The 12124-nt window shown below is 68.3% G+C and overlaps 1 protein-coding gene across 4 annotated transcripts; it reads right to left on the reverse strand.

Annotated features, from left to right (window-relative positions):
- Positions 1-299: 299 nt before the first annotated feature.
- On the reverse strand, positions 300-12116 carry ARHGAP27 (Rho GTPase activating protein 27). 4 transcript variants are annotated; one of them, XM_082331966.1, is made up of 16 exons: positions 11919-12116; positions 10946-11664; positions 7154-7582; positions 5791-6006; positions 5218-5328; positions 5054-5121; positions 4861-4948; positions 3435-3539; positions 2892-2990; positions 2718-2808; positions 2418-2543; positions 2011-2109; positions 1644-1721; positions 1355-1489; positions 982-1087; positions 300-889 (listed from the first exon to the last, which is right to left on the reverse strand). In XM_082331966.1, the coding sequence occupies exons 2-16, from the start codon at positions 11642-11644 to the stop codon at positions 712-714; spliced, it is 2628 nt and encodes an 875-aa protein (XP_082188092.1). In that variant the 5' UTR covers positions 11645-11664; positions 11919-12116; the 3' UTR covers positions 300-711. The 4 variants fall into 4 exon arrangements, with proteins under 4 accessions (XP_082188092.1, XP_082188091.1, XP_082188093.1 ...); XM_082331965.1 differs by having other exon boundaries at positions 2418-2546; XM_082331967.1 differs by lacking the exons at positions 10946-11664; positions 11919-12116 and adding an exon at positions 9193-9327 and having other exon boundaries at positions 2418-2546.
- Between the last annotated feature and the right edge of the window lie 8 nt (positions 12117-12124).

Here is a 12124-nt window from a genome sequence, read left to right on the forward strand (position 1 = left end):
TTGGCGATGTCAGCCAGGAAAGATGTCCCCAAGCCCAGGGGACATGGTCACCACGGTGGCCTGCAGTCTCGCCCCTCTGGGGAAGCTGAGGTCCCCTCCTCTTGTCCCCAAGGGCCACTAGGAGCCAAGGGGCACCGAGCCCCCGCTGTGCCACTGGTGTCTCTGGGGATGTCCCTGTGCCCCGCCAGCAACGCCTCGTCCTCGCAGCTGAACGGGGTTTTTATTCAGGAATACGGTGGTGGGTTCGTGCCGGACGCCGGCTCCGGCCGCGGCACAGCCCGGCTTCCCCTGCCCGCCCCACCGGTGGCACCGTCCCCACGGGCACTGCCCGGCCGGGCACCTCCGTCCTCCTACCCGGGGATGCTGGCTCTGTGCCACCGGCGAGCTGGGGACCACAGGGCTCCATCGTCCCCTCTTGACCGATGGGGACCCCCCAAACCCCACACACCCCCTGGGGCTCAACCTCCGCGGATCCGGCCCCAGTGGGAGCGGGTGGCAGAGGAGAATGGGGTGCTTGGGGTGCCCCCGGCTCCGGCACCCATCCCTCGAGCTGCATCTCGAGCGAGCTGGGCCACCGCGCTGCCCTTCATTGAGCCCACGATTGCCACCACCCACGGTCCGAGGTGACACGTGGCCGAGTCCTTCCCCTGAGAAGCTGCTCCTTCATGTCCCCCACCACTGGGCTTGTCCCCACATGTGTCCCCAGGGGGTTTAGCCGTCGGGGAAGATGTAGCTGTACTGGTTGAGGATGTGCTCCACCACCTGGTTCTGGAAGACCATGTGCATGGCCATGTTCCCCTCCTCGCTCGCCGGCCGCAGCAGCGTGGGGCCGAAGACGATGGCGATGCTCTGCACCGACATGCGGTTCTCCTCCTTGTACTCAATAACCCTGCGGGGATGAGGGACAATGTCACCTGGCATGTCCCCAACCCCAGGTCCTGTCCACCGGCTTGGGTTTGGGGGGAGTGGGACGGGTGTCACCTGCAGAGGTGGCGGAAGAGGACCTTCATGGTGTCGTGGTGGGCGGGCGGGAGGGAGAACACCAGGTCACGGACGCACCGGCCCCGCCTGGTCGGGTCCTGCATCTCTGCGAGGGGAGGGGAGACACGGTGGGGTGCTGGCTCTGGCAGCCGGAGCACCCGTCCCCATCCCTGTCCCCATCCCCATCCCCGTCCCTGTCCCCATTCCCATCCCAGTCCCCATCCCTGTCCCCATCCCTGTCCCCATCCCCATCCCCATCGCCATCCCTATCCTCATCCCCGTTTCCATCCCTGTCCCCATCCCCATTCCCATCCCTGTCCCCATCCCTGTCCCCATCCCTGTCCCCATCCCTGTTCCCGTCCCCAGGCCTCACTGATGGCAGCGATGAACTTGTCGAAGTGGCTGAAGGGGACGAGCGGCTCTGGCAGCTCTCGGAAGAAGAGCTTCAGCGCCCCGGTGACAACGTGGATGTCCTCCCAGCGCCCGTCATCCAGGTCCAGGTGCTCGTCTGCGGGGTGGGGACAGCACCTCAGGCAGGTCCCAGAGCCCTGGGGACCGGCGAGGGTCCCCGTCCCCTCCCTCCCCGTCCGGAGCCCTGTCACCCTGCCCTTGGGGGGGGTTATATCCCATTTGTCCCCCGTTGTCACCATGGGGGACCTTACCATGCTCCACTTTGTAGCGCAGTTTCTGGATGGTGGCCAGGTTGCCGCTGACCCGGTACAGCCCGTCGATGTCCAGACCTGACAGAAGATGGTGGTGACGGTGGAAAAGCTCCCGGTTAACCACAGCCCGGCCTGGGATGTGACACCAGCCACCATCGAGGGACCTCCAGGTACCCACGTGTCCCCACTGTCCCCTGGGAGATGCCCACAGCTGGGTGGCACATGGTGACAGCGACCAGCATGGCTTTGCAGGGCCGCAGCACCCAGCTTCCAGGGAAAACCCAGCCATCAAATTTAGCTTTACCCAGTGCTGTCCCCATCCCGGTGCCCCCCGGGTTGTCCCCGTCCCCGAGCCCTGGGGCAGTACCTCGCCTCTCCACGGTCTGGATGCACTGCAGGACGAAGCGGGGCACCGTCCCCCGCTCCCGCTCGCACAGCGCTTCCAGGGAGCAGCCGAAAACCTGATCTGGAAAAACCAACGGAGGCTTGAGCATGGCTGGGTGACACCGAACGGGTGCCCGGTGGCGGGTTGGGGTAGGGGACAGGGCTGGGGACATCGCAGGAGGGCCCGTTCCCATAAGGGGTGGCTGGAGGTGATGGGACATGTCCGAGCCCATCACCATGACACTGGGTCAGGGTTGGGCTTGGTCCCCCAGCCCGCTGTCCCAGCTCCATCCCTGCCTGTCCCCACCCACCTCCCAGCCTGGGGACACCCCGAGGGGGCTCAGCCCCGTCCCAGCACCCACCCCGATGTAGCCCCATCCTGGCACCCACCCTTGATGTAGCCCCTCTCGCGCAGGGACTGCAGCGTCGGCCGCCTCTGCAGGAACTTGCGGAGTTTGTTCCGGACTTTGCTGGTCTCGCTCTCGCCGCCGGCACTGCCCGGTGCCTGCCCGGCCACTGCTGGGAACAGGGCACAGGTCACCATCATCCCAAGGGACCGGGGCGCTCCCGGCATGCCCCCCACCACGAGGAGCTGGGGACACCGCGCGGCGGCCACCCCACCCCGCCCGGTGGATGGTTTTGCCGGTGCCGCCCCAGTGCCCGTCCCTGTGCTGGGATGCCCGAGCTCACCTGCCCTCTTCTCCTCGCCGCTGCCCAGCTTCTCCCGGGAGCCGAATTCAGCCCCGCTCTCGGCATCCTCCTCACCGGGGAGGTCGGTGCCCTAGGGAAGGGGCAGCGTGAGACCCCTGTGCCCGGCCCCGGGGTGGCAGGGCGGGGGTCGGCGGGCGGCGGGCGCCTGCTCACCAGCCTGCCGATGCTGTCGGCGATCGCCTTCTGCCAGGCGGTGATGATCTGCTCCGAGTCGTGCTGGATGAGGAACTCCGAGCCCTCCCGCGTCTTCAGCTACAGGAGCAGCAGGCAGCGGTCAGGGCAGGGCCGTGGGGCTGCCTGCGTTTGGCCACAGCCACACGGCTCTGGGGGCCAGGTTGTGGCTGAGAACGGCGCCCAACTCATTACACCAATGACCCCGATAGTTGCCGTTTGCCAGTGAGCGGGGTGGCTGGAAACCTCCTCCCTGTGCAAAGCCCGAGTGCAAAAACCCCTCTGGGAGCCAGGACGTCCCTTGGTGACATCTCCATGGCCACAGGAAAGGGACAGTGGCCGGCAGTGCAGCGTGTCCCTTTGCTCCCAGCCCGGGGACGTCCCCCAGTGTCCCCACCAACCCCAGCACATCCCCTTCACTGCTGGTGGGATGAAGCGGGCAGGTGCTGGCATCGCCACCGCCCCCCAGGCCACGCGTGGACCCCGATGGGTGACCGATGTCCCCCCCACTGTCACCCGGCTCACCTCCAGGACGTGCTTCTTGCTGGACTTGTCCTTGCCGGCCCAGGTGAGGGTGGCCCCGCGCAGCTCCACCGTGTGCTCGGGGGTGGTCAGGGTGCTGGGGTGCCGCTGCGGGAGCAAGGGGACGAGGGTGGCACCGCTGGCACCCGCCCCGAGGGGACGGGGACACCGGGGTCCTGCTCTGTGGGGGAGCTGCAGGCTTTCCTCCGCCAGAAAGGCATGAGTGGCAAATGTCCCCTGTGGGACACCTCTGTCCCCTCCCACGGCACCGGGGTCTCTCTGCAGGACCTGGACAGGGTACTGCTGCTGTGGGGTGGGTGTCGTGGCCACCAGCTCGGGGACAGCCACCGTCCCTTCATGGGACGTCCCCAGCCCTGCCCGGGGACCCCGCGGGTCTTCAGCTTTAGGGTCCGTCTTGGTGACAGCAGTGTGCAGCAGCAGCGTTACGTGGGGAACGGAGGCCCTTGCAGGCTGCCGGGTGGCTGTCCCCGGGGAGGGGACAGTCCCCTGGCGTTTTCATAGGGGAAGAGCGTCAGACCCTCTTACTCTCCCCATGCCCCGGGTTTTGGGGTGCTTTGGCCATGCTCCCCCTTGATCCAGCCCCTCTCCATCCCTGTTTTCCAGAAGAGCCCCCCCAGCCAGAGCCCCGCACCCTGTCCCAGCGGTGGGGCCAGCACCGCGAGGGCGTGGGTCCGTCCCCTCTCCTTCCCCTGCCACCGTCGCCGCAGGGTGTTGCAAGACCCACGGCAGCTTCTGCATCCGGGTGGCGGCTGATGGGTGCCGGGGGGCTGGGTTGGGTGCCGCTTCCTCCCCGCTCTTCCTCCCCGCTCTCCCCGACGAGCTCCGGGTGCTCGTTAGGGTGCCCTGACACCGGCCCCGGCCCCGCTCCCACAGAGGGGGAGCGTGTGTGTGCGAGGGGAGGTGCGAGCTTGGTGCTGGGAGGGGTCCTCACGCAGGGTGCTGGGCCTGTCCCATGGGTGCTGGCCCTGTCCTGTGCGTCCTGGCTCCATCCCATGGGTGCTGGCCCCATCTCACGGGTGCTGGCCCCATGCCATGGGTGCTGGCTCCATCCCATGGGTCCTGGCCCCATCGTGCAGGTGCTGACCCCATCCTGTGGGTCCTTGCCCTGTCCCATGGGTGCTGGCCCTGTCCCATGGGTGCTGGCCCCATTTCACAGATGCTAGCCCCATCCCATGGGTGTTGACCCTGTCCCATGGGTGCTGGCCTCATTCCATGTGTGCTGGTCGATCCCATGGGTGCTGGCCCCATCCTACAGCTGCTGGCCCCATCCTGTGAGTGCTGGCCCCATCCCGTGGATGCTGGCCCCATCCCATGGGTGCTGCCTTGTTCCATCAGTGCTGGCCCCATCCCATGGGTGCTGGCCCTGTCCCATGGGTGCTGGCCCCACCGAGGCTGCTGGGGCTCTTACCAAGGCACCGGCAGCTGAGTGCTTGGAGTCCTTGAAGAAGGTGAGGATCCCCCCCTCCAGCACCGTCCAGGAGGAGCTCCAGTTCTTCCTGGGGAGCAGAGGGGGGGTCACGCAGGGGGACAGCACAGCCCCTGTCCCCTCCACCCCCCCAGGCCTCCCTTCTCCGGTGGCGGGGACACTGGGATGTGCTTACCGGAGCCGCTTCCCTCTGTCCACCGTCTTGGTCCGGTTGAGCACCCCAGCTTTTTCGAGGCTTTTGAACTAGAAGGCAAAGCGTGCGAGGGGAGTCAGGTTTGCCCCCCGTCCTCCCTGCTGCCGCGGTGGGGCAGGGCTGGCTGCCCTCCCCAGGGTGCTCACCTTCTCCTCCTTGAGCCCCAGCGCCGGCGGCACGGTGCTGTGCCAGGCAAAGAGCCCGCTGTCCTGGCTGGAGCTGCTGCTGGCCCGGTCGTGGTGGCTGCCCGGTGGCACCTGGAGGGGAGCGAGCGGGTGACGCCCGAGGTGCCCATGCCGGATGGGTGCTGGGCTTCGCACCCATTGCACCCCAGAGTCCCTGCCCTCTGCTTTTGTGGCCCTGTGAGGATGCTCATCCCATGGCAGACACCCCTGTCCCCATCTTTGTCCCTATCCCTGTCCCCATCCCAATCCCGCTCCCTGTCCCTGTCCATATCCCGTCCCTGTCCATATCCCATCCCTGTTCCCATCCCAGTCCCTACCCCTGTCCCCATCCCTGTCCCCATCTCCATCCCTGTCCCTTTCCCTAGCCCTGTCCCTGTCCCTAGCCCCACCCCTGTTCCCACCCCATCCCTATCCCCATCCCCATCCCTGTCCTCATCCCTGTTCCTATCCCTATTCCCATCCCCATCCCTATCCCTGTCCCCATTCCCACCTCCATCCCCGTCCCCGTCCCCGTCCCCGTCCCCGTCCCCGTACCGTGTCGGAGGCGAAGTGCTCGGGGCAGAACACGGCTCCCTCGGGGTGGCTGTGCCTGTACCAGCCCGGGGGTGAGCCCAGCTCCTCGGGGCGCCTCGGGGGCAGACAGAGAGCGGCCCCCTGATCGTAGGAGCCCACGGGCGAGTAGTCCTCCTCGGGATAACCCTCCAGCTCATCTGGAGAGAAGTCGGGATAGTCCGTTTCTGGAGTGGGTGGCTGGAGGGAAGAGCCAGGTCAAGATCTTGTGCCCCACCAAGAGCATCCGCATCCCCAAGCCGCGGCCAGCCCAGGTGGCGGCCGCCCCATCTCCATCATCTCCATCTCCATCCCCATCTCCATCTCCATTTTCATATCTTTATCAACGATCTGGAGGAGGGGATCGAGGGCACCCTCAGTCAGTTTGCAACCAACACCAAGCTGGGTGGGAGTGTCGAGCTGCTGGGGGGCAGGAGGCTCTGCTGAGGGCCCTGGCCAGGCCGGGTCGATGGCCCAGGCCACGGGGTGAGGGTCAGCAAGGCTCAGGGCCGGGTCCTGCCCTGGGGGCACAGCAACCCCAGGCACCGCTGCAGGCGTGGGGAGGAGCGGCTGGGAGCTGCCCGGGGGAAAGGGCCTGGGGGTGCTGGTCGACAGCCGCTGGACATGGGCCAGCAGGGTGCCCAGGTGGCCACGAGGGCCAATGGCACCCTGGCTTGTGTCAGGAACGGTGTGGCCAGCAGGAGCAGGGCAGGGATCGTCCCCCTGTGCTGGGCACTGGTGAGGCCGCCCCTCGAATGCTGTGCTCAGCGCTGGGCCCCGCACCCCAAGGCGGCCATGGAGGGGCTGGAGCGTGGCCAGAGCAGGGCAGCGAGGCTGGGGCAGGGGCTGGAGCACAAGGCTGGGGAGGAGCGGCTGGGGGAGCTGGGGGGGCTCAGCCTGGAGAAGAGGAGGCTGAGGGGAGCCCTCATCGCTCTCTGCAACGGCCTGAAAGGAGGCTGGAGCCGGGGGGGTCGGTCTCTGCTCCCCAGGAACAAGTGATGGGACGAGAGGGAACGGCCTCAAGCTGCGCCAGGGCAGGTTTGGGTTGGGTATTGGGAAAAACTTCTTCCCCCAAAGGGCTGCCAGGCCCTGGCCCAGGCTGCCCAGGGCAGGGGCTGAGTCCCCATGCCTGGGGGGGGTTAAAAGCCGGGGAGACGTGGTGCTTAGGGACATGGGTTAGTGGTGGGCTTGGCAGTGCTGGGTTAACGGTTGGACTTGATGATCTTAAAGGTCTTTTCCAACATGAACAATTCTATGATTCTATGATCTCCATCTCCGTCTCCATCCCCGTCCCCATCCCTGTCTCCATCCCCACCCTCACCACCCCCGCGTCTCGCTGGGTGCTCACCCTCTGCTCCATGGGACCGTACCGCGTCACCCCAGGGTACATATCCTGGGAGCTGCCTCCGTCTCCCGCGTGGGGGGGGTCCCACGACGTCTCACCTGTTACCGAATTATAGAAAAAAGCCTGTCCGCTGGCTTCGTCCACGTACTGTTCCCACGCGGGAAACTCCGGGCTGTGGGCGAGCGAGGAGGCGGGAGAGGCGACGGGACTCACTCCATCTTCTGCCTGCCCAAAGGGACAATCCCACGTGGTCTCGCCCGTCACCGGGTTATAATAAAACAAATGTCCACTGTTCGTATCCGTGTGGGTTTCCCAGTCCGACACGGAGCTGCCGGGCTCCTCCGGGGCCGAGCCGGTGGCTGCGGCTTCTTCCTGCAGCTCCTGGATGTTGAGGTAGATGGGGGCGGGAGGCTCCTCCGGCTCCTTGCGCGCCTGGCGGGGACACGGATGGGTCACTCGGGTGCTGCGGTTGGCGATGGGTGCGGCGAGCCGTGGGGCAGGGATGCTGGGGGCGGCGTTCTTGGGATGTCCCCGCCGTGGCACCCAGGCTGGCGGATGGATGCGGGGGCCAAGGAGCCGGATCCTGCCCTGCCCCGGCTGCTGGCGCATCCCTCCTGCCCGGGAACCCAGCAGGCGCTGCCCTGAGACACCCTCTCCCACGGGGCAGGAGCTGAGAGCGATGGGGTGTCAACGGCCGGGTGGTGGAGGAGGGCACCCGTAGCACCCACAGCACCCACGTTGGGGCAGGGAGCACCCAGCTGGCAGTGGGGATGAGAGTCCGGCCCAAGCACACGGAGACAGTTTGGGCTTGGGGCATCATGGTCCCCAGCATCAGCACCCTCATCACCGGTACCCACGTCACCCGCTGCGCCTGCGCCCCTGGGATCTGCACCCAGGGCATCAGCATCAGCACCCCAGCACTTCCAGCACCACATCGTCAGCACCCAGGGCATTGGCATCGGCACCTCGCACTTGCACCCACCATCATTGGCACCCAAACCATGAACACCCCAACATCTGCACCAACATCTGCAGCCCCAACACCACCGACATGCCCACCGCCTGCACCCCCAGCCTCTGCACCCACCTCCCTGCCACCAGCACCCCAGCGCTCGCACCCTCACCACCTGCACCCACGCATTGGCACCCTCAACATCAGCACCCTGGGACATCTCCAGCACCCCCAGCCTCTGCCCTCGCATTGCTGGCACCCAGACCATCTGCACCCGCATTGCTGCCACCTACACCCACATCACCAGCAGCCAGACCACAGCACCCACAGCCCCAGCACCCTGACCCCGCCAGCGAGCAGAGCCGGACGCTGAGACCGACAGCCCCATTGCCACATCCCAAAATAAGGCCCCGAGCACCCCCGGCGTGGGTGCCTGGCTGCCCCCCGCTACCCGTGGGGCGGCTGCGGGTGGGGGGACGCGGCCCCTGGGACCAGGCGGCCGCGGGCGGGTGGCTGCCGGCCGGGAATCGCCTCCTGACACCCTTTGATCTCCCCAGCTTTACAGCCCCTGAGCCTCCCTCCAACGGTCGCGGGGACAAAGTTTCCCAGCCTCGGCCCTGCCCGTCACCCTGGGGCGCGGGGGGACGGCGGGTGGAGTGTCCCCAGGGACACCCTGGAGCGGAGGGGGACAGCGGATCAAATGTCCTCAAGGTCACCCCATCACCCTCCCCCCCTGCCACCCCGCGACCCCCCCGTTGCGGCGAGCAGGGCCGGAAACCCAGCGCAAGAGGCCACCATCATCTTGGGGACAAGGGACGTGGGGGTGACAACAGGCGACCCCCGGCACGGAGCCCCCCCAGCACCTCCCTCCCTCCCACGGGTGCATCCCCGGGGGTTTCTCTTCCCCCGGGGTGGGGCTGGGTGCCCCTCGCTCCTTTGGGACGGGCATCTTGGCACCCACCGGTGCCCGGTGCCGCCTCCGTGGTGTAACCACCCGGGGGAAATCCGGGAGGCAGCTTGGAGGCTGGGGGTGACCCCACAACACCCCCTCTGCCCACCCTGGCTGGGTGCACCCATGGGTGCTGCCTACCTTCCCCAAGTGCAGGAGCCGCGACACCCTGCTACGGGACCGCTGCAGGGCACCCGACGCCCGGTCACCCATCCCGGTGGGCGCTGGGGGGGGGTCAGCCGGTGGGGGCACCGAGAGGCTCCGGTGATGCCGATGGCGCCCTGCGCTGGGCCCCGCGCCGGCCGCGCTTCCTGCTGGGGTTCGGGGAGCGGAAGAGCCGCCTCCGAGCCCGGCGCTTGGCCCCGGAGCGGAATTGGCTTTTTTTGGGGTTGTTGTCACCCCGTCACCCGCCACCCATCGAAGGTCACCTGCTCCGGCAAAGCCAAGGCCGATCGGGCAGGAATTGCACCGGGCCGATGCCGTGCCGGGGATGCAGCTGGCGCTAACGGGGAAAACTCCCCCCCAAATTTACGTTGGCCCGTCCGGCATCGTGCCGCTCCACCGGCAACGGCATGGGAATGAGCTGGGGGGCTGCGTCCCCCCAGCGCCGGGATCGCCCCGTCCCGGCAGCCGAGGCGGTGGATGCACATGGTGGCCAGGCCAAGGCCGCTGCAGCCCCGCCATTGCCGGCGCCGGTTGGTTTTGACACCGGTTGGGTTTAGGCAGGGGAAGGGGAAAGCTCCGGCGATGGCACCGGGGTTGGGGACCACGCTGGGTCTCTCCCGGGGGGGGCATCGGTGGCTTTGGGTGTGCAAAGAGCACTGGGGGGGTTAATCCGGCACGGCTGGGGTGGCAGGGTGTAAAATGGGGTGTAAAATGGGGTGTAAAACCCAGTCCCTTGCCACCGAGCCCCCTTTCCTCCAGGACCCCCCCACCCCCCCAGGTGGCACAGCCCCTCAAGCCCCCCTCGAAGTGGGGGACAGGAGGGCTCGGGGTGCTGCGGGTGCCTGGGGTTACCCCAAAGAGAGGTGCTGGGGGGGGGGCCAAGGACGCGGGACCCCCCCTCTGCCATTGCCCTTGCCCTGCAGCGCCGCTCTCCGCATCAGTGGCAGGCGAGGGGACACCCCCCACCCTTGGGTGCCCCCCAACATGAGGGGTGCAGTGGGGAGCCCCGGGATGGGGGGGGGACATGGACTGGGAAGGGCCCCTCGCTACTTACTGGTGTGGGGTGAGCGTGGGTTTTGGGGTGGCGGGGCGCCCGCCTTGGCCGGGGTGCACCCAGCACCCACCTCCGGCCCTGGGTGCTGCGCCCAGGTGAGACACCCGCCCCGGCAGGGAGGAGCTGCTGCGCTTCCCTGTTAACCCCTTTCTGCCTCCTCTCGCCCCGGGAACGCTGCCGGGACGGGGTGCGAGACCCCCCAGGCACCCCTGGGTGGCACCGAGCCCCCCTGGGGACCACGGGCATCGCTGGGCTCTGCACCCTTGCGGCGGGGGCAGAGCCGGGGGGGCTGGGAGAGCCCAGGGTGCCCATGAGGGTGGGGAAACTGAGGCAGGGTGGGGGGGGCTGAGCAGGGACAGTGCGAGGGGTGGATGCCCGGTGGGGGGTTGCTCACCCCCCCCCCCGAGGCGGTAATTGCTGGTAAACCGGTATGGGGGGGGGTGGCCCACAGGTTTGCCCCGGCTCGGTGAGGGGACGCGGGGGGTCCCAGCGGTGGCAGCAGGGCCGGGGAGCCCCTGGGTGCCACCCCACCCCGTGCCGGGGGACGTGGGGTCGTGCCGAGGGGACACAGGGGGCATTGCATCAGCTGGGGGACCCGGCGTCCTGTCCCGTCCCCCCCCAGTCAAACCCCCCTCGGCGCTGCCTTTGGGGACGGCACCGGGGATGTCACCGTACCTGAGGCGCATGGCCGGACCCCGGCCACCTCTTGGCCGTGTCCTTGTCCTTGCCAGGGGCGTAGAGGGTCTCGGAGCGGCTCTTCCCAAGCGGGCGAGTGTGTCCCGGGGGGTCCCCGCGCGACCCCATGGCAGTGGCACCGCGTGGCACTGGCGTCACCCGTGCCAGGTCATCCAGGGAGTGCGAGGGGCGCACGGGCTCGGCGGGGTGGGGACTCAGCCCCGCGGGGACCCGAAAAGAGCTGAGCGCTGGCGGCGAGTCCCTCCGGGGCACCGAGTCCCTCCGGGGCACCGAGTCCCTCCCGGGCACCGAGTCCTTCCTGGGCACCGAGTCCCTCCGGGGCACCAAGCATCCTCCAGCCGATTCCTCCGCCTCGGCAGCACCGACGAACCGATACTCGTAGGCTGGCGGCTGCTGCGGGACGAGCATGGCTGGATCCGTCCCGGCTTGCCCCGGCGGCGGGGGATCGAGTGGGGCCGGGGTGGCGATGGGGGGCAGCTCCTTCACGTACTGGGCAGGGATGTAGAAAGGCCGGGCGTCCCCGCTCCTCTTGACGTGCCACCAGTGGTGGTTGGTTCGCTTCAGCAGGACGTAGCGCTCGTTGGGCTTGATGGATACCAAGGTCCCGTCCTTGGCTCGGTACTCGAAGCCGTACTCCACCAGCACCAATGCCTCCTCTGCCGGCACCGCCGCCTCCATGGCTGCCCCGGCGCCTCCGCCTGCAGGAGACGGGGCAGGGAAGGGGTGACGGCAGCTCCCCAGCCCTCTTGGGGTGCACGGGGACCCCGGGGGAACCGAGTTGGGGGGTCCCCGCTGCGCCCCAGCCCCATGAGGCTGTTCCACAAACCGCCCAAACCCACCTGAAACAGCCCTGGGGGCACCGCCACCGGCCTCACCCACCGTCCCCAAGCCCCCAAAGCCACCGAGCCCCAAGTCCCCAAGTCCCCAAAGCTACCGAGCCCCCAAATCTCACCTCCAGCCGGCCTCGGGGTGCAGGCGGGGGCGGTGGGGCACGCGGCGGGTCCCGCTCGTGCCCGTGCCGGGCTGGTCCTGACTCGCCCTGGTTTCCTGCCAGCGCCTCGCTGAAAGACGGGGCTGGGCTCCACGCCGGCGTTGGGTGCCCGGCCCCCGGCCGGAGGAGAGGGGCGGTGGGGGCCCGGCCTGTTTCCTCCTCTCGGG

Source organism: Platalea leucorodia (genome assembly GCF_965183815.1).
Source record: "Platalea leucorodia genome assembly, chromosome: 22".
In the NCBI taxonomy this organism is placed as follows: domain Eukaryota; kingdom Metazoa; phylum Chordata; class Aves; order Pelecaniformes; family Threskiornithidae; genus Platalea; species Platalea leucorodia.